This window comes from Capricornis sumatraensis, chromosome 6, assembly GCF_032405125.1.
Source record: "Capricornis sumatraensis isolate serow.1 chromosome 6, serow.2, whole genome shotgun sequence".
Classification (NCBI taxonomy): Eukaryota; Metazoa; Chordata; class Mammalia; order Artiodactyla; family Bovidae; genus Capricornis; species Capricornis sumatraensis.
In genome coordinates, this window is record NC_091074.1 from 17,940,056 (window position 1) to 17,960,024 (window position 19,969).

Consider the following 19,969-nt stretch of genomic DNA (forward strand, 5'->3'; position numbering starts at 1 on the left):
ATTAGTTTTTCTACAGGGTGATAAGTACCCCCTTCCTTTTTATGAACCATATGGTCATATTTTCTTGATAACTTGTAAGTTTTGATTTTATCTCTGCTGAAAATAGCTATCTTGTAAGACAGTATAAATACCTACACAATGTTGAATAAAACACCTTTGCTCCATCAGAGCTCTGGTCCCCATGTCTTGCTTTCTCTTTTTTTTTTTCTCTCTCTCAAGCTATTTCTTTGGAGCGCAGAGGCCCTCTGAGTTCACTTTCCTGACTGGGCTTCTAAGATCCCCTCGAGAAGGCACTCTAAGCCTTCACCCCATCAAGAGGGCGCCTGAGGCCTCCGTGAACAGAGCAAGCCCTGTGTCAGGGGCTTTATTGGCTTTCTGTGTAAACCAAGGAATATCAGCCTCCTTCTCTCCTTTACCTTCTTATCGTCGACTCTGGACCACCAGGTGATAGCCAGTAAGTTTTCTAAATATGAATCTGACTTATCAGGAAGAACTACCAATATTTACCATATTCTTACCAATGAAACAAATTAAAATTTAACTGATGTTTTCAAAGCAAGTATCAGTGTAGACCAAAAAACTGTCTCAAAAACACAGGAGACAAAAACCACATGATATATCTTTTTTGTTAACATATTTGCAAATATTTTGTAAGCCTGTTTAAAGCAGACCTTTGTTGCTTGAGGTCTGTAATAATCAGTGATACGTTGGATTAACAGCCTCATTTTTGAAGACAGGCTTTATAACTCACACAGCTGATAAAGGGGAGGCAAAGGACAGCTCCTTAACTAGTCTTTAACCTAATGGTTCTTTCTTGTACCTAGACTAATAAAAGTATCTTTACCACTTTTTTCCTTCTAAAGGTATTTTCTCTGAAAACAATTTTTGAACCTTCTTTGAAGAGAATTCCCTTGTAACAAATCCAAATAAAACTGAAACATGAGCTCATAATCAATTAATCCAACAAGTTTGCATCAACACTGTCAAAGACTAGACTAATGTTAGAATAACTGATTTTGTTTACCTAATACTGATTCTAGCATACATACTCTGTGGCAAGAAATATCACTTAAGCCTTGAATGCATTTAAATCACACACATTTGATTTATAGAAATTTTTAATTTATAGAAATTTTTAATATTACTGTTACCTTTTACTAAAAAGTTTAACAGGTACTGATATTAAAAATCTTCAATTAAGAAAAGCTTGCCAATTTTTAAATTCTTATAAGAACGTTTAATTGGAATTTTCCATAAAAACTTTCAAGATATGCCAAAAGAACTTCCAAACTACAAAAGGCAAGATAACTGGTATGTTTCTTCTTAGTTATACTGACAAAACAACAAAATTTACGAATAAAGAGGGATCATTCAATCTCTGGAGTGACAGAAGAGTTCTGCATCTTGACTGTGGTTGGTGGTGGTTACAGAATCCACATGTGTGATAAAATGGCAAAGACCTACACACACACACACACACACACACACACACACACACACACACACACACAGAGTACCAATGTCAATTTCCTGGTTTTAATACTCCGCAAAAGTTATGTAAGATGTAACCACTAGGGGTAACTGAGTGAGAGGTACTGGGACCTCTCTCTGTTTCAACTGCCCATGAACCTGCAATTAAAATCTTTATTTTTAAAGATTAAAAACAAACAAGTAAACAAATAGCTTTTAATCAGTGACAACAAAAATACTATATATATTTTAAAAATTAATCTAAATCCGCTATTCAACAGACTGGAAAACTGAGACCTAACCAGGTAATACAAACTTTCACTGTCAGTAACAGAGTAAAGGCACTTAACTGAAATGCTGTCAACTAAGAAACATAAAATGAGAAGTAACCAATCGCTGGCAGTCATCAACAATATCTTGTTTAACCAAAGACGATCAAGTCGGCTGATGATGCTTGTGTTGCATTAAAATGCAACCAATATTTTTTATTTTTTTTTCCAATATTTTTTAAATTGTTACATTTTATTGAAGGAAGAAAATTTTCTGAGGGGGGAAGAAAACTCAAAAACAAATTTATATTTAACCTTAGAACTTGCACATCTGAAGCAAAGTGAGCTTACCAAAAAGCAGGACACAGCATTCCAAAGAAGATCATGCCATCTTTACAGAGAGGTCTTCCTCAGACAACAAAGTGCACAACTATTCCTGTCCCGAATGGCTCTAAACACCTATAATATAAAACTAAACACAGGCTGGCTACCTTTGATTCCAGAAAATGGATTTTCAACCAGATAAAGTTAATACTTAGAATAGCTACTTTCAAGTTTCCCATAGTTAACAATTATGTTCAATGAAGGCAAATGCTGGCTAAATTAGTGGCTGCCAACTACAGTCATAATATAGCCTCCTACAAAAATTACATTCTAAAGTCTGACCTGACACCTTAGCTGCCACCCTGTGTCCTCTAGACAATGATTTTGGGTAACATTTATCCTTACGAGACTCAGTTTGGTAAATACAAGTCATCCTTTCTCCTCCTTGAGAGAAATGGGATACAGATACAAATCACCATATATGCACCATCTACCACTTTGGAAAATCAACTTGAAGCAGTGGAGCCACCCAACCTCAAGCATAAACATCAGCAGGTAAATGAAATAGATGTCTGTCTAAAACGTGGCTTCCAGATCATATAAAGCAAGTATTCAACTGTCCCAATTGCAATGTAAAGAAAATACATGCTCTTTCCCGGCTGGAACCATGGAGGTTGCAGAAGAGAAGAAGAAGAAGGTTCCTGCTGTGCCAGAAACCCTTAAGAAAAAGCGGAAGAATTTCGCAGAGCTTAAGATCAAGCGACTGAGAAAGAAGTTTGCCCAAAAGATGCTTCGAAAGGCAAGGAGGAAGCTTATCTATGAAAAAGCTAAGCACTACCACAAGGAATACAGGCAGATGTACAGAACTGAAATTCGAATGGCTAGGATGGCACGAAAAGCCGGCAACTTCTATGTACCTGCAGAACCCAAATTGGCGTTTGTCATCAGGATCAGAGGTATCAACGGTGTGAGCCCAAAGGTTCGAAAGGTGCTGCAGCTCCTTCGCCTCCGGCAGATCTTCAATGGCACCTTTGTGAAGCTCAACAAGGCATCAATTAATATGCTGAGAATTGTGGAGCCATACATTGCATGGGGGTACCCAAATCTGAAGTCTGTAAATGAATTGATCTACAAGCGTGGTTATGGCAAAATCAACAAAAAGCGAATTGCCCTGACAGACAATGCATTGATTGCTCGATCTCTTGGGAAATATGGAATCATCTGCATGGAGGATCTGATTCATGAGATCTATACCGTTGGAAAACGTTTCAAAGAAGCAAACAACTTCCTGTGGCCCTTTAAATTGTCTTCTCCACGAGGTGGAATGAAGAAAAAGACCACCCATTTTGTAGAAGGTGGAGATGCTGGCAACAGGGAAGACCAGATCAACAGGCTTATTAGAAGGATGAACTAAGGTATCTACCAGGATTATTTTTGTGTTCTGGTTAATAAACAATTGAAACAAATTGAAAAAGAAAAAAAAAAAAAGAAAATACATGACCTGAAATGGAACAAGAATTCAGATTTCAGGGGGTGGAACAGAGGGGGAAAGTGGAAGAAAACTACACAAAGTTAACAGGTCTTTACTGAAGTTATGAGACAACAAGTCAGATTAACGGGGAAATTTACGTTAGAAACTTAAGCATGTATTAATGGGGCTAAGAAAGTGAATTTTAAAGTTGTACCCTGAATTAGGCTATAGTTTAACTAAAACTACTTTTTATTTTGAGAGAAAAACAGAAGTCACAGCAACAGACTATGGAAGCATAAACATAGCAATAATACTTTAAAGGTCACAATTCTTTACTTCTGAAGACATTACTAACAGCTGCAGCTCTCACAAATGAACACCCAACCCTGTGTATGCTAAAGAGATTTGTTTGGCATCGATTGCTAAGGCCTATAGGGTCTGGGATTGGTAACGATAAAATATAAGGCAGGAACAGGAGCATAAAATATTTGGTATAATACGATATAGTTAACATTGACCATATGTCGACATCATTCCAAGAGCTCACAATAATCCTATGAAGTAAGGACTATTTCTTCCGATTCAACAGGTGAGAAAACTGAAGCACAGATTAAATGATCTGCCTAAGGCCACACTCCTTGGAGGAAAAGTTATGACCAACCCAGATAGCATATTGAAAAGAAGAGACATTACTTTGCCAACAAAGGTCCATCTAGTCAAGGCTATGGTTTTTCCAGTGGTCATGTATGGATGTGAGAGTTGGACTGTGAAGAAAGCTGAGCCCCGAAGAATTGATGCTTTTGAACTGTGCTGTTGGAGAAGACTCCTGAGAGTCCCTTGGACTGCAGGGAGATCCAACCAGTCCATTCTGATGGAGATCAGCCCTGGGATTTCTTTGGAAGGAATGATGCTAAAGCTGAAACTCCAGTACTTTGGCCACGTCATGCAAAGAGTTGACTGATTAGAAAAGACTCGGATGCTGGGAGGGATTGGGGGCAGGAGGAGAAGGGGACGACAGAGAATGAGATGGATGGATGGCATCACCGACTCGATGGATGTGAGTCTGAGTGAACTCCGGGAGTTGGTGATGGACAGGGAGGCCTGGCGTGCTGCGATTCACGGGGTCACAAAGAGTGGGACACGACTGAGTGACTGAACTGGACTGAACTGAAGGTCACACAGCTAGGATGGGGCAGAGTCAAGATTTGGAACAGGTGGAATGGTAATATGCCTTTACCTGAGGGCTAAGGAGCCAATTAAGGATTATAAGCCAAGTATGCTGCTGCTGCTGCTGCTAAGTCACTTCAGTCGTGTCCGACTCTGTGCGACCCCATAGACGGCAGCCCACCAGGCTCCACCATCCCTGGGATTCTCTATGCAAGAACAATGGAGTGGGTTGCCATTTCCTTCTTCAATGCATGAAAGTGAAAAGTAAAAGTGAAGTTGCACAGTCGTGTCCGACTCTTAGGGACCCCATGGACTGCAGCCTACCAGGCTCCTCCGTCCATGGGATTTTCCAGGCAAGAGTACTGGAGTGGGGTGCCATTGCCTTCTCAGAGCCAAGTATGACTAACAAGCAAATTCACATTTTCTTTTAGCAAGATCTCTCAGGTGGAAGTGTATAAGGATGAAAAAAAAAAAAAAAAAACCCGGAAACCTGAAGCTGAGTTAAGAGAGGGATGTGGAAAGACAGAAAGGATGAAGAAAGACGTGAATTAATGGAATAGCAACAGAATGAAAACAAGTGAATAGACAGATACAAAGGAGAAAAATTCAGCCTGACTTCATGATTGGAAAAGGGAGAGTAAGGATGAGTCTAAGCCTTCACTGACCAGGCCCAAACCAAAAGCTACACATTTTCATGATCCTGTTACTTTATCAAAATCTTAAAGCAGAAAGGTTTAGTATTAAATCATCCTCTTCTCAAAACAGCACAGCATCTGACTTTATCCTCTTTTAAAAATTTAAGTATATAACTTAAAATTACTGCCACCCGGCAACTTCACACTAATTGTTTAATACGCAGACAGTAAAGAGAGCCATAAAACCACATGCAGACCATCACTGAACATGGACAGAGAAGCTACAGAGTATGTGAGATTTAGCAAACATTCTTATATTTAGCACTCTAAATTTAAGGAAAATCTAAACACCCTTTAAATGGATCAGTATCATTTTATTACTTAGAAGGGGCCTGCAGACAACTCCTGAGATTCAAAAAGAGTAAAACTCATAACTTCAAAGTTAAATCAATTATATTTTTTCTCTTCTGTCTATAAATGCAAATAAAAAAAACCCCACTATTTTTATAGTCTAAGTCAAGGATCTGTAAAATATTACATTTTGAAAAAATGTACTATAATGTACAAATGTACTATAACGTACAATGAAAAAAAGGTACTGAAAAAACTTACTATAACTTCAACCTTATTACCACTGTAAGGTAAAAACAACACTAAAGCCAGGCCCTTCCAGTAACTAAATGCTCTTGGAAAGTGTCCAAAACAATGTTAGTCAATTTCCAATTCATTTCATCTAAGATCAACAAAAACAAGTTATCTAAAACATTGGGTCATATTTAAATAGGCTCACTCTAAAAGTTTTACATGACTGAATCACTCAGAAAAAAAATCTTTGTATTTTTTACTTAGGATGGTACCTAAGACCAGTAAGTAATGGGATGGCGGGGAGAGGGGGGTGCTGCATCTAGGAATTTAATCACATATTACTTAATATTATTTTGAGAAAATTTTCAATACCACTAGCTTTCTTTTGGAAAGATGCAGATTTTGGCAGAATCCGCAAAAATCACGATTTGCAGTAATACTAAAAATCTCCATAACTTCTATAATGTGGTGGTGCAAACTCTGATTTCAAGCTTGAGTTTTTAAAGCTTATAGTTACTTGTGGTTCAGATTTTTTTATGGGCTGTATGTCTGATAGGTATATACCAATTTCATACAAAACCAAACAAAGTTGCTTCATATATGTGAATGTACATATATGACACTTCAGACAAGCTGTGATTTATATACATGAATGTACATGTATGACACTACAGACAAGCTGTGATTTCCACTCAAAGAGCTTTTTTATAAAGTTCTAGTAAATTGAGAAGTAAATGCCAACAGTTAAAAGAATAATCTAGCCAAACAGCAAAGGGAGCTATAAAATTAAACCTGGAAGTAAAAAAAAAAAAAACCCTAAATAAAGCAGATACACAAAACGAAAAAATCCAGCACACTTGCATTGGGTTGTTAAAGTTATCTACAAATGTTAACCTTTTTTAAAAGTTGAGGAGTATACCAATTTTCACTTATGAAACGTGACATCCTAGGATAAATTTCTAATACTCAAGAAAAATAAGTTAAGTTTAAAGATCTGCATACAAAAATACCAGAAGAACTGCAAAGAAATGAAGAGTAAAAGCAAACATGGTTTTACAGGAAACACAGAAACCACCTGAAACATTAAAAGTGGGATGGACTCACTATAATAATCAAAAGATCCAAAATGAACAAAATAAACAAAATGAACAAAATGAACAGTGTATTTAACATCTTCAGGAACAAGAAATGCCATCCAATCAATACTTGCTACAAAAACTGCCATAAACTGGTTACTTCTTTTTTCAAACCATGAAACAAGGAAAGGTTTGTTGCAATATATTTGTAACTTACCAATACTGAGCTACTAAGTTTCTATTAGATGCTTCAACTAAGATTTGTGCTAAGAAGACTGAAATTTATTCAGACAGCAGTGAAAAATGAAGCCTCACTAAAGACACTGAGATAAAGCTGACCCCTAAAGGCTCCTTGGCGCACATTTGCAACCACAGTATTCACAGCACGCTGTACACTAAACTAGCAACAGATTGGTTAAAAACAGTTTGAATTTTCAACTTCTCATTATACAGGCAACATTTTTAGAAGCAATCATATTAAATAAATGTGTCTCTTTCACAGTTACCGGATGAAATTTTAAGCTGGACAGGGACCAATGCCCTGATTTTCTACTTTTTTCGTAAACCATATGACTTCCACATGCTGAGAATGTTTTATGCTTTAACCTGCAGTAAAGGCTTTACATCATTTTACTGCTCAGTGCCTGAAATGCAACAGAATCACCCCATCCATTGCAAGGAATGTATCTGGCTTCAACCAAACCACTAGTCAGAAAAAGTTTAATGAATGCTTTTCTCAGTAAGTAACTTTGCATTTCCATAGAATAAAACAAAATCTGAAGTGAGGGTAGGGGGGAGGGAATATATTCTTATATTTCAAAGTTTTCCAACTCTAAACAAACATTTTAGCTTTTATATTTATAAAATAATCATTGAACACTTAAAGACACTGTTTAGTAGAATATTTTTCAGCAGAAAAACACTGTTATATGGAGTTATATAGGATATTTCTCCAGGTTTTGCAAAGGTAATATTTCAGGCTAAAATATAAGATTAAAACAAATAATTCTGGAAATTCTAGTTAATAACAAACTAAAACCTCAGCTTTGTATCAACACATTGTATATCCTAAGTTTGAGATTTAGAAAAAAAAATAATCTTTTTTTCTATTCAGGTCAATCTAAATAAATATGCTACTTCATACTTATAAGTCAGCTTATCTGTGTAAATGACCAACCACAGAAATTTCAAATCACAGGTTATAAAACATACCATATAATTACACACCGTGTAGCTTCCAGTTTTTAGAGTATCTAAGGTCCTTTACTGATAGGTTCAAGAATTGATAAGCCAAATATGTAAATACATTAAATTCTCAGCAGTCGAAAAGACAAATTATGCCGATTTATTTAAAAGTCCGTTATACTAAAAATTTTTGACAAAAGAATGGTTATTGAAAAACTTACATTTCCGGGTGAAAGAAGTACAAATAATATTATGTTAATTCTTCTGGTGTAATGTTTTTAAATATTAAAGACTGTGAGAAGAGATGTTGCAATCCTCTTCCCTTTGTAACTCCAATTGAAATTAGGGGGAAAAAAAATCAGAATTCAAATTTCCCAACCTCGACTTACACACTTAATTCAACTAGATCTAACTCAGCTGTGCGATTTTAAAATAAGTTTAACGCAAAGCACTACAATCCTGATGTGATAATTACCTGCGAAATAAATGCAAATTAAAACCAAATGCAGGTCCTCTTCATCGAAAGATGCATCTTACAGCAAAACCACTAAAAGCACAACCACATAGAACCAACTAAAGAAACAGGCATAGGAGGCAGCATGTCCATCAAGGAAGAGAAACGTACCATGCCAGAACAGAAACGAAGCACCGAAGGGAGGGAGGGAGAGCAGGCAGGCAGGCAGAGAGAGAGAGATGGCAGAGGTTTCTACACCTGCAGGATCCCACAGAAATTAACTAGTTACATCACTCTACCCTACATGATACGTAAGATTTTTAAAGCTCCAGGGTAAATAAAAACGGTAATCACTCTAAACCATCATTCAACTTTACATAGTATAGTATTTGTAATGCCAACTGCATTCTCCCCTTCACTCACCCAATGTTTCCTCTCGCTTCCATACCAGCTTTCAGCCAAATGCGAGACAGAACAGGGTGGGGTAGAAGAAAAATACAAGCTGCGCCTTTTAGCGAGTCCCCACGCACACCCCTCAACAATTTCCAACAGTTTTTCCTACTACGAAAATAAGTCACCCAACCACAGGATACACAACAGTCATTCCGTGTCTTCAGCAGACACACAGGGTCGCGTACAGAAGTGGGCACTCCCGACCCCCACCCTTCCGCCCCCGAATCTTAAGTAATGTTTCATCTATGGAAGGCGAAGACGACCAAGGAGACCTACTGTTTCGGGGTGAGGATGGGTGGAGGACTCCTTTCCAAGTAGCCCCAATAAGTGTAACCAAAACACGGTTCCGGAATAAAATATTAAGAACACTCTTCCTTTCCCACCTAGCTACCGACTTAAGGATGCAAAAAGCCATCTCCACCGCACCTCATCTCTGCGAGGCGCCTGCCCTGAGTTTGCGGTGGAGCTGGGTCCCGGGAGACGGGGAGGAGTGTGAGCCGCCGATGGGACACAAACGAGTTGCTCCCCGAGGCCACCCCGCGCCGCTCCGCTAGCCCAGAGGTCCCGGAGCCGCACCTCGCGCACGCCTCTCCGCCCAGGCCCAGCTAACAGCTCCGACTCCGGCTCTCGAACTTCCTCTCCTGAGACATTTATTCAAGGCTAACCCATCGCCCGAGTGCACGTCACCCAGTTTCAAACACAGCTCTGCACCCCAAACAAACCCACGCACCTCAAATTCCCCTCACAATTTCCCAAACTCCAAACTGGAGACCCCACCTCCAGGATTCAAACCTTCCGCCCACTGGGGAGGCAACCAGGGGAAAAGAGTTGGGAGCACCCGACGCCTTTCAATTACCGCCCCCACAAACTGCCCCACCCCAGACCCTGCGTTCGGGTCACCCCCGCGAAACCCCACGCTTCCTCCTACCCCTCAGTTGGGCCGCTTAAGACTCTCATCCCCAGTCCACTCACTTACTCCCCCCAACACCGCCCCCCCCAAAAAAAAAGTGAAGAGAAAGAAGTGAGGAAAGAGACTGGAGAGACTTGAGGCTTCCAAACCACTCGACTCACCTCAGAATGCTTGCTGAGTTCTCTCCGCCCGGCACAGCCCCCTCCCCAACGTCCCGGTACGAAGGGCTGAGGTCTGAGGTAGGAAGGAGGGGAAAGCGGGAGGGGGAGGGGTGTCTTCCGCGTGGGGCGCCCGTCGGGAGGGGTCTGGGGAGGGGTTGAGGCCGGCGCAGGAAGAGGAGAAGGGGGAGGGGAGGCCCCTATCTCCCAGTCTCCCCCTGAAAAACCTCCCTTGTCTCAATCACATCAGACTGACTGTCTTTGTCTGGCTGACAACCGCCATATTGATATCAACAGCCCCGCTCCCACCTGCTGCCACCGGGCGGCCCTGGGAGTTGTAGTTTTTGTCTCCCTTGAGTAAAGGTGCGGGACTCTGCGTCCCGAGGCCCCAAGGAACTACAGCTCCCGGCAACTACCGCGCCCGTGCGCCTTCCCACAGGGAGGAGGGGAAAGGGGCACCAGAGCCGTAGGGACTACACATCCCAGCATACCATGGATTCTGGGCCCAGATGAGGGACATGATATCATGCTGGGGTGAAGAGGAAGGATGAATTGGCGGCGCGGATGAATTTGAGCTGACGGAAGGAGGCGTTCTAAGAGGAGAGGAAAAGGAAAGATGACCACGGTTCCCATGATGCACGGAGAGATGACTACATTTCCCATGATGCACCGGGAAGGAGCGAAGGGGGAAAAAGACTGCATGTCCCGCGATGCTCTCGGCGGGCCCGTGGTGGAGATTGAACCGGAAGACGCTTTCTGGGTTTGAGAAGTCGAGGAACTGCTGCTTACCAGCCAAAAGTCCAGCATGAAACTGGTGAGTCTCTGCTCTTAGATCGGAGGGCATATCCTTTTGGAATTCGTCGTTTCCACCTTGGGAAGGGAACCGTCGCGGACGAGGGGTGGCAGGAAACTAGAAAGTGGGGTGAACCAAGGAAAGCTGATGTTTGTTGTTGAGTTTGAATTCCAACTCAGACCCTTCACAACTGCTAGATGCAATTCATCCCTTGGCGCGGCCCTTTTGGTTAGATAAGAGATTGAATCTTGTCACCTTTCTTCACAAACGAACCAAGGTTGGACTTTATGAACCAGGTTTGATTTGTTTCCCGCCTGCCACGTGAATGTTATAATTGGTACACTTCTTTCCACGGGATTGATACTTGAAGCGTTCCTTTTTACAGTTGTTGAGAAGGTTTGGTAACATGAACAGAGTTTAGAAAATTCTAGGCGGATCTTAATCTCTTATTTGATTCTCTGTTATAGACTCCTAACTTCCCTTGATCATTCAAAGGAGGTCGAAGTCAGAGTGTGATCTTGGATGGTTTGAGTCTTAAATTCTGTATAAGATGGGCTGAGAGGAAGTGTTACTGGCGTTACAGTCTAGAGCTGTAGGGACTGCGTGAGCTAAGGTTATATGGAGCATGCCAGGATACCTGGAAAAGTTCTGCATCACAAAACTGAGATGCTTGGCTTATAGGAAAGCTGTTCAGGCTTTTGTTTTGAGCCATTTAATTCTCAGTGTGCACAGATTTAACTAACTTACTCCAACTAATTAATTGGAATTAGTAATAGCATAATTTGAGTAGAGAAGGTGTGAGATGCTGTTTCTCAGGCTTTAAAATCATGTTCCTGCAGCCAGGTATTGTCAGGCTTTACTTTCTGAAGTTTCTGAGGAAAAACAAAAGGTTTCTCTTAATTATTTGAGCATGCTTTTGAAAAGTATGTGTGTATGTACCTACACACGGTACAGGCATATATACTCTGCACAGTGTCAGCTGTTCTTTGAGATGGCAAAGAACATAAGAAAGGTGGATTCAATTCCAAAACTGTCTCTATCTAAAGCTGTTTCTATTAGCAGGGCACACAGATCAGTAAACCTTGAGAGTGTCAATTTGCTTTGGGGTCAGTTTTCCAAACATTTTAAAATGCAGAATTGAAAATCACCACCCTTGTCCTAAAGAAGCATGCAATCTAATGAAGAAGATACAAAGTAATGAAAAAGTTATAATTCATCTCCATCTGGGTGAAAGGAGTCATCATGTTTAGGGTTTGCTGATTGAGAGGATACTGGGGGTATGTGGGGGAGTCAGATGCAGCTCCTTTGGAAAGGTAGTTCTTGAACTGATAAGAAGGTCAAGTGCGCTGGGGCCTTCCTTGAAGAGGGTTCACCTGAGAGAAGCCAAAGAGCTTGGCACCTAAATGGTTGAAACACAGACCAGGTTTCGTCAATAAAAGATAAATCATGGTTGATGTGTGTGGTGCGAAGGCAGGCAAGTGGGAAGCAGGTTTCTTTTCCTATAACAACTCATTTGCTGATTGTATCAGAGTTAGGGTTTAATGTACATATACTTTGGTTTGCTTATAAAATTCTCCTGCTTACTTTATTTAGAGATGTGAAAACGTGGAAAAAGTAGAAACATTTTTTTTCCTTTAAGAACCATAAAATGCTTCAGAGGAAGAGGAATTGTTCTATCTATACTCCTTCCCTCTTTATTGTTCATCCACCTAATGACTAAAACTCATTTGGTACTTGATGATTTATAATACAGGAGTATCTTTCAACACAGCAAAGTGGTTTCAGAAACACTGACAGCAAGTTAGACTTCTTTTTTGTCATGCCTCCCATACACTTGGGCTGTCCAGGTAGTGCTAGTAATGAAGAATCACCTGCCAGTGCGGGCACCTCGAGATGCGGGTTTGGTGCCTAGGTCAGGAAGATCCCCTGGGAATAGGAGATGGCAACCCACTCCAGTATTCTTGCCTGGAAAATTCCATGGGCAGAGGAGCCTGGTGGGCTACAGTCCATGAGATTGCAAAGATTTGGACATGACTGAGAGTGACTAACACTTTCATTTTTTCTTTGTAATATCAGGCACCTTTTTTTTTGAGGAAAATTCATCTTCAATTAATCAGGACAATTTTGAAAAGAACAGGAAAATTAGAAACATATCCTCTAGCACATTTTAGAGCCTATTCTCCTTTTAGTATCGATTGAACCTAATTGGGTATACCCTGATGGCCAAATTCAGCAAAGCATAGGAAATTGAACTCACCAGGGTCTTTAACAAAAGACTTTGGGAGCCTCCCCCCCCCCCCAAAAAAAAACAAATTCATTGACAAAAATCAAGTTTAAAACATCATGGCCAGGAATTTAGTCATTCAAATAGATGAACGTTAAAGTGAATAAAATAACTAGCAGTTCAAAAATAAATCATTTGTCACACTTCCTGTAGATAGTTCCCGAGCTGGAGAGAATCCTCTAGTTTATTCAGTCAATAAGGATGTATTATACAACCACGGTATACCTGTGGCATTCAAAGTTTTAATACTTTGCATTTTAACTATTGAATTTGACCCCAAGGATCAATGACATGGAATTATTTGTAATTTTGCCGAGACGAAAGTTTGAATGTGATTTTAAGATGAATGATAATCCTTAGTGAAATGAGCCTGATTGCCTCAGAATCCAGGACTTTTTGCAGTTCCGTTGCTCTCTTGTTAAAGATCTGAAAGAAAGGTCACTTAAACGCTTGTTCTATGCTATACTCTGAATTTGATGGAGAAAATTATATGCTGTAGTTGTATTTATGAATTTAAAACCTCATTAAGGCCGTGAGTTACTTTCTTCAGCGGTCTGGGCTCCTTTTTTACAAAATGCTGTTTCATTATTACTGGCTTGGGGCGGGGATGGACAGGTGCAAACTTGTAACTCACCATTTTTCTTAAGAAAGCAGATGGAGCAAAGAAATGGATTCATTCAGCTGAGGACAGGTAAAGCACCAGGTGGAATTGTAGATTTGAAAGAAAATACTGGCTTGAAAGGGGCAAATCCTGCCTCAAGGTCAATTTAAAAAACACATCCCTTTAAGCACATCCCTTTGGGAAGGGATGTGCTTAATCCTTACCTTGGATCTGAGAGCAGTGGATTCTTCCTGCAGTTTTAAGACTTGCAAAATCCTTTTGGCTTCTCAAACTTTGGATCAGGAACAGAAGATGGCTTGCTGTAAATAACAAAAAACAAACATAACTTTACCAGGACTTAATTCACCTCTTTCAGTGCAATTATTAAAATGTCAACCTGGTTTCACTAGCTCTGTGTTTCTCTTTGCTAGTTGATTAGAGCGCCCTCGTGTGTCTCTAAGGTGTAATGTCATTTCTAGCTTTCGAAAGGCCCTTTCTATCACCACCTCAGTATGATAGGGTTTTTTTCTCTTTAGAATGTTTTCCTCGAGCTCTGAAAACTGACATAAGGCCGGACCACTGTTCAGTTGTGCTCTGGAATTAAACTGGGTATTTTACTCTTGGGCATTTCTAAGTCCTGATGGTGACTCTGAAGATTAAACCTTTTATACTTAAGGCAAAAAATATATATATACACCAAGGTGAGTACGGAGAAGGCAATAGCAAGCCACTCCAGTACTCTTGCCTGGAGAATCCCATGGACAGAGGAGCCTGGTAGGCTGCAGTCCATGGGGTCACTACGAGTCTGACGCAACTGAGCGACTTCACTTTCACTTTTCACTTTCACACAATGGAGAAGGAAATGGCAACCCACTGCAGTGTTCTTGCCTGGAGAATCCCAGGGACGGGGGAGCCTGGTGGGCTGCCGTCTGTGGAGTCGCACAGAGTCGGCCATGACTGAAGGGACTTAGCAGCAGCAGCAAGGTGAGTAACGAATTAAAAGGAAATTTTATATTTGTGTAATGTAATAGGGCTTCCCTGGTGGTTCAGATAGTAAAGAATCCACCTGCCAGTCCAGGAGACCCGGTTCCATCCCTGGTCAGGAAGATCCTCTGGAGAAAGAAATGGCACCCCACTCCAGTGTTCTTGCCTGGAGAATCCCATGGACAGAGGAGCCTGGTGGGCTGCAGCCCATGGAGTTGCAAAGAGTTTGACACGACTGAGCACACACACAATCTGACATACAATACAAGCATGACAGCATTGCTCTGCTTTTAACTGTAGTCACACATTTGTTTTGTAGCTGGTTTGCTCTGGGTACCCAGATTCCTCTGCCACTTGCTGTGACAATTGGCAAAGGGTACTTGAAGGTCTAGGACCCAGAGTGCAGCATGGCCACGGAACCAGCATTCCAAATGGAAAGTTTGCTCCTGGCTTACCAAATACCAACAGAGGTCCAGGCAGAAACTGCCCTTCAGTCATCATCACTCATTTATTCATTCACCAGATCTTCCTGAACACCTGCCTTCTCTGTGCTAGGCATTGCTTAAGGTAATGCATATGTTCCAGTGGAGAAAACAAATTTACTCCCTGCCTTTATGGGAAATAAAGTCTAGCAGGCCCACTGTGCAGTTCGACAGTATTATAGTGAACTTTCTGATGGAGAGATGTCACTGGGCCCTGACTTCAGTAGATTTTTTTTTAAAATACTTAAGTATTTATTTGGAGTGTTGGGTCTTAGTTGTGACACACAGCATCTTCTTGCATCAGGCTGGATCTTTCATTGCAGTGCACGGATTCCCTAGTTGCAGTGTTTGGGCTCCAGAGTGTAGTTGCAGCAGTAGGCTTAGTTGCTCCTGGGCAAATGGGGCCTTGGCTCCCTGAGCAGGGTTCACGCCTGTGTCCTCTGCATTGCAAGGCAGATTTTTAACCGCTGGACCACCAGGGAGGTCCCTCAAGTGCTTTTTAAATTTAAATGTTGTTGGTGTTCAGTCACTAAGTCATGTCTGACTCTTTATGACCCCATTGACTGCTGCATGCCAGGCTTCCCTGTCCTTTACCAGCTCCCAGAGTTTGCTTGAACTCATGTGCATTGATTCAGTGATGGAATCCAACCATCTCATTCTCTGTTGCCCCCCAAAAATGTACTTAATGGTATCCTAGAAGATTCCTCCTTAATATTGTAACAGACATGGCCAGCTTGCCCTCTCTGGCTTGACCATTGTACCAGTAGTGTATGAGAATATATTTCCCCACCCTTGCCAAGTATATCATCTGTTTCTTTAACTATATGTCTTACTAATGTAACTGTCTCCTTTATGAGTTCTCACATCCTCTTGTCTCTTAGACTGAGCCGCATTTAGTAAAACGTCCTTACAGTAGTGATGTATGGACGTGGGAAAGCGTGTCAGATCTCTTCAGATAAAAAGGTGGTGCTGGAAGAATTTTTTTTTTTTTTTAAACTTTTAATTTTATACTGGAGTATAGCAGGAGACCCTTGTTCGATCCCTGGGTCCAGAAAATCCCCTGGAGAAGGAAATGGCAACCCACTCCAGTATTCTTTCCTGGAGAATCCCACGGACAGAGGAGCCTGGCAAGCTAATTCCATGGGGTCACAAAGAGTCATACACAGTTTGGTAACTAAACAGCAAAACAGTGGATTAATTTAGGTGAACAGCGAAGGGACTCAGCCACACATGTACATATATGCATTCTCCCCTCACTCCCCTCCCATCCAGGCTGCCACATGACGTTGAGCAGAGTTCCCTGTGCTATACAGTAGGTCCTTGTTGGTTATCCATTTTAAATATAGCAGTGTGTACTTGTTGGCTAGTAACAATCCTCGAAAGGAACTTTTCAAAGAACCTGTGGTGTTGCTTTGAAAGCACTGACGGATGGCAGCAGTAATTATGACAGTATTATTGGGTCTGGCAGATCGGAGAAGCAGCTGGGTCAGGCGTGCCTCAGTGGCAGCAGAGACCCCACACCCTGCAGAAAAGAAGAGGATGTCCAGTCACATGAAGCTAGGAACTGGGGCATCAGGAAGGGCTAAGTCAGAAGGGCAGGTGTCAGAGTTGTCAGAGATGCTGAGAAAAGGCAAGAATGCTAACGGAGAGGATAAAGGGGAACAGGAAAGACTGTAAGAGAAAGGAGTCGGCTTGAGACCACCAAGGGTCTCAGCGATCAAGACTGAACTGTGATGGGAACTTGACTGTGATGGGAACTTGACTGTGAGAATAATAAGGAAGTTTCAATTGTCCTAGTTGACCGTATATCTGAAGGAAATGCCCGAAGGGTCTAAAACAGTTAAATTTATAGAAAACACACACTTTGAACTTTGGCTCCCTCATGGATAGATAATCAGATAGATGGTATTAAAGAAAGCCATTCTTTAATAGAAATTGCAAAACTAACACTCTTTTTGCCCTTAAGGTACAGTTTATTTTTCATCACTCATGCTTGTGAAGGGGATAGGGAAGGTGAATAATAAAAGGTCTTACATAATCTATTCGTCAGATTTATGGCTTAAGCGAAGATTGGCCTTTCCTGAATACATTATTTCTGCATTTTTCTCTTCCAGTAAAATAGAGAAATGCATAATTAGATGCTCCAATTTAGTAAGTCTTCTCATTTTTTTTAATCAGCCTGTGAAAATACGGGTAAACAAGCAGTAGTATTAATAATGTAAAAGCTATTATAATTGTTACTTTTGTGCATTTTTAATTTTTAAGTTTTTCATAATAATGGTTACTATTTGTTACTGCACGTGGGCTTTCTCTAGTTGTGGTGAGTGAGGCTGCTCCCTAGTTGCCGTGTGCAGCCTTCTCATTGCAGTGGCCTCTCTTGCTGCAGGGTACAGGCTCTAGATGCTCAGGCTTCAGTAGTTGCAACATGCAGGCTCAGTAGCTGTGGCACACGAGCTTAGTTGCCCTGAGGCATGTGCACCAGGGATCAAACCCATGTCTCCTGCATTGGCAGGCGGATGTTTATCCACACTGCCACCAGGGAAGTCCTTCTTTTATATTTTTAAAATAGCTTTATTGAGGTATCCTTACCATACAACAAAACTCATACATTTAAAAGGTACGATGCAACGACTTTTAGTAAATTTACAAAGTTGTGCAACAGCCGCCACAATCCAAATTTAGAATATTTTCATCACTCCAGAAGGATCCCTTGAGCCCATTTGCAATCCTCGTAACTACCTCCAGGCGCAGGCAGCCACTGGTCTGCCCTGTCTTGTAGGTTTGCCCTTTCTGGTCATTTCATATGAATTGACTCATGGGATACACAGTCTTAGGCGTCTGACTTCCAGCATGTATTGCTCAGTCATGCTTTACGTGAACATGTCACATTTTGTGTATCCATGTACCATGTCGATAGATATTTGGATTGTTTCCACTTTGGGACTGTTAATACTGTGGGGGCAGAAGTGTTTGTTTCTGACTTCTCCATGTTTTCATTTCTTTTTCTGGCTTGTTTGCACTGGCCTGAACCTCCAATACAATACTGAATGGAAGTGGAGCAAGCGGGGGTGCCAGTCTTAGGGAGAAAGTGTTCAGCCTTTCACCTCTGAGTATGATAGACGCTGTAGGATTTTTGCTTTTTAATTATGGCAGTGCTGGGTCTTCATGGATGCTCGGGCTTTTCTCTAGTTGTGGTGTGCGGGCTTCTCGTTGCGGATCACGGGTCTTTGGGGTGCATTGGCTCAGTATCTCTGCCACATGGACTTAGTTGCCCCAAGGCATGTGGGATCTTCCTGGACCAGGGATCGAACCTGTATCCCCTGCATTTGGCAGGAAGATTCTTACCCACTGGACCAACAGGGAAGTCCTGAGCTGTAGGGTTTTTGTTTGTTTGTTTGTTTTTAAGATACCTTTATCAAGTTCAGGATGTTCCCTTCTAGCCCTAGTTGGTTGATCATTTTTATCATGAATAGGTCTTGAATTTTATCAAATATTTTTCCTGTGTGTATCAAGAGGATCATGCGGTTTTTGTCCTTTTTTATATTAATATAGTATATTACCTTTGTTGAATTTTGAATGTTAAATCAGTGTTGCATTCCAGGCATAATTACCAGTTGATCATGAAGTAAAATCCTTTGCTGATGTTGCTGAATTTATTTTGCTGATATTTTGTTGATGGTTTTTACATATATATTCATGAGAGAAATTGGTCTGTAGTATTTTTTTGATGTCTTTGTCTGGCTTTCATATCAGTAATATTGTTCTCTCAGAATGAGTATTCCAAAAGAGTTTGTGTGGAAAACTGGTATTATTTTCTCTTTTAATGCTTGGTAAACTTCATCAGTGAAGTCATCTGGGCCTGGGCTTTTCTGGGAAGATTTTTAATCAGCTGTGTCCATTTCTTTATCTGCTGTAGTTCTCTTCAGATTTTCTATTTGTGCATTACATTTCTTTTAATTGTGATAAAATACACACAACATAGGATTTACTATTTTAACCATTTTTAAGTGTACCGTTCAGCTGGAAACTCCAATGCTTTGGCCACCTGATGCAAAGAACTTACTCGTTTGAAAAGACTCTGATGCTGGGAAGATTGAAGGTGGGGGGAGAAGGGTATGACAGAGGATGAGATGGTTGGATGGCATCACCAACTCAATGGACATGAGTTTGAGTGAATTCCAGGAGTTGGTGATGAACAGGGAGGCCTGGCGTGCTTCAGTCCATGGGGTCGCAAAGAGTCGGACACAACTGAGCGACTGAACTGAACTCAGTGACTTCAATCACAATCACACTGTCGTGCAGCCCCACCATCCATTTCCAGACACTACTTGGCATCATATCTTCAGGGTTCATCCATTTTGTGGCGTGTGTCAATTTCTTCCCTTTTTAGGGTTGAATACCACATAACTGTTTATCCACTCATCTGTCGATAGACACTTGGCTTGTTTCCAGCTTTTGGTCGTTGTGGATAAAGCTGCTGTGAACATGGGTGTGCAAGTATCTATTCAAGTCTGGGCTTTCAGATCTTTTGGGTGTATGTCCAGAAGTTGAATTGCTGGATCATGCAGTAGTTCTGAGTTTCACTTTCTGAGGAAGCAGCATGCTGTTTCCCATAGTGTCTGTACCTGCACATTTTATTGAATGCATTCCCACCAACATTGCGCAGAG

At 41.1% G+C, this 19,969-nt stretch overlaps 2 protein-coding genes across 2 annotated transcripts in view; both read left to right on the forward strand.

The window, feature by feature from the left end:
• Positions 1-2,730: 2,730 nt before the first annotated feature.
• Positions 2,731-3,515, forward strand: LOC138081148 (large ribosomal subunit protein uL30). The gene has a single exon (XM_068974257.1). It carries the CDS (start codon positions 2,731-2,733, stop codon positions 3,475-3,477), a length of 747 nt encoding a protein of 248 aa, XP_068830358.1. The 3' UTR covers positions 3,478-3,515.
• A 7,342-nt stretch (positions 3,516-10,857) lies between these two features.
• Positions 10,858-19,969, forward strand: part of INTS9 (integrator complex subunit 9) — a 133,040-nt gene continuing 123,928 nt past the window's right edge. Inside the window, exon 1 of the mRNA XM_068973950.1 lies at positions 10,858-10,971. Coding sequence (XP_068830051.1) covers positions 10,963-10,971 — 9 coding nt within the window. The 5' untranslated portion in view covers positions 10,858-10,962. The remainder of the gene's footprint in view (positions 10,972-19,969) is intronic.

Bases quoted from the DNA above. Each gene is read 5' to 3' on its own strand.
- LOC138081148 (XM_068974257.1), top strand. From the start codon at position 2,731: ATGGAGGTTGCAGAAGAGAAGAAGAAGAAGGTTCCTGCTGTGCCAGAA.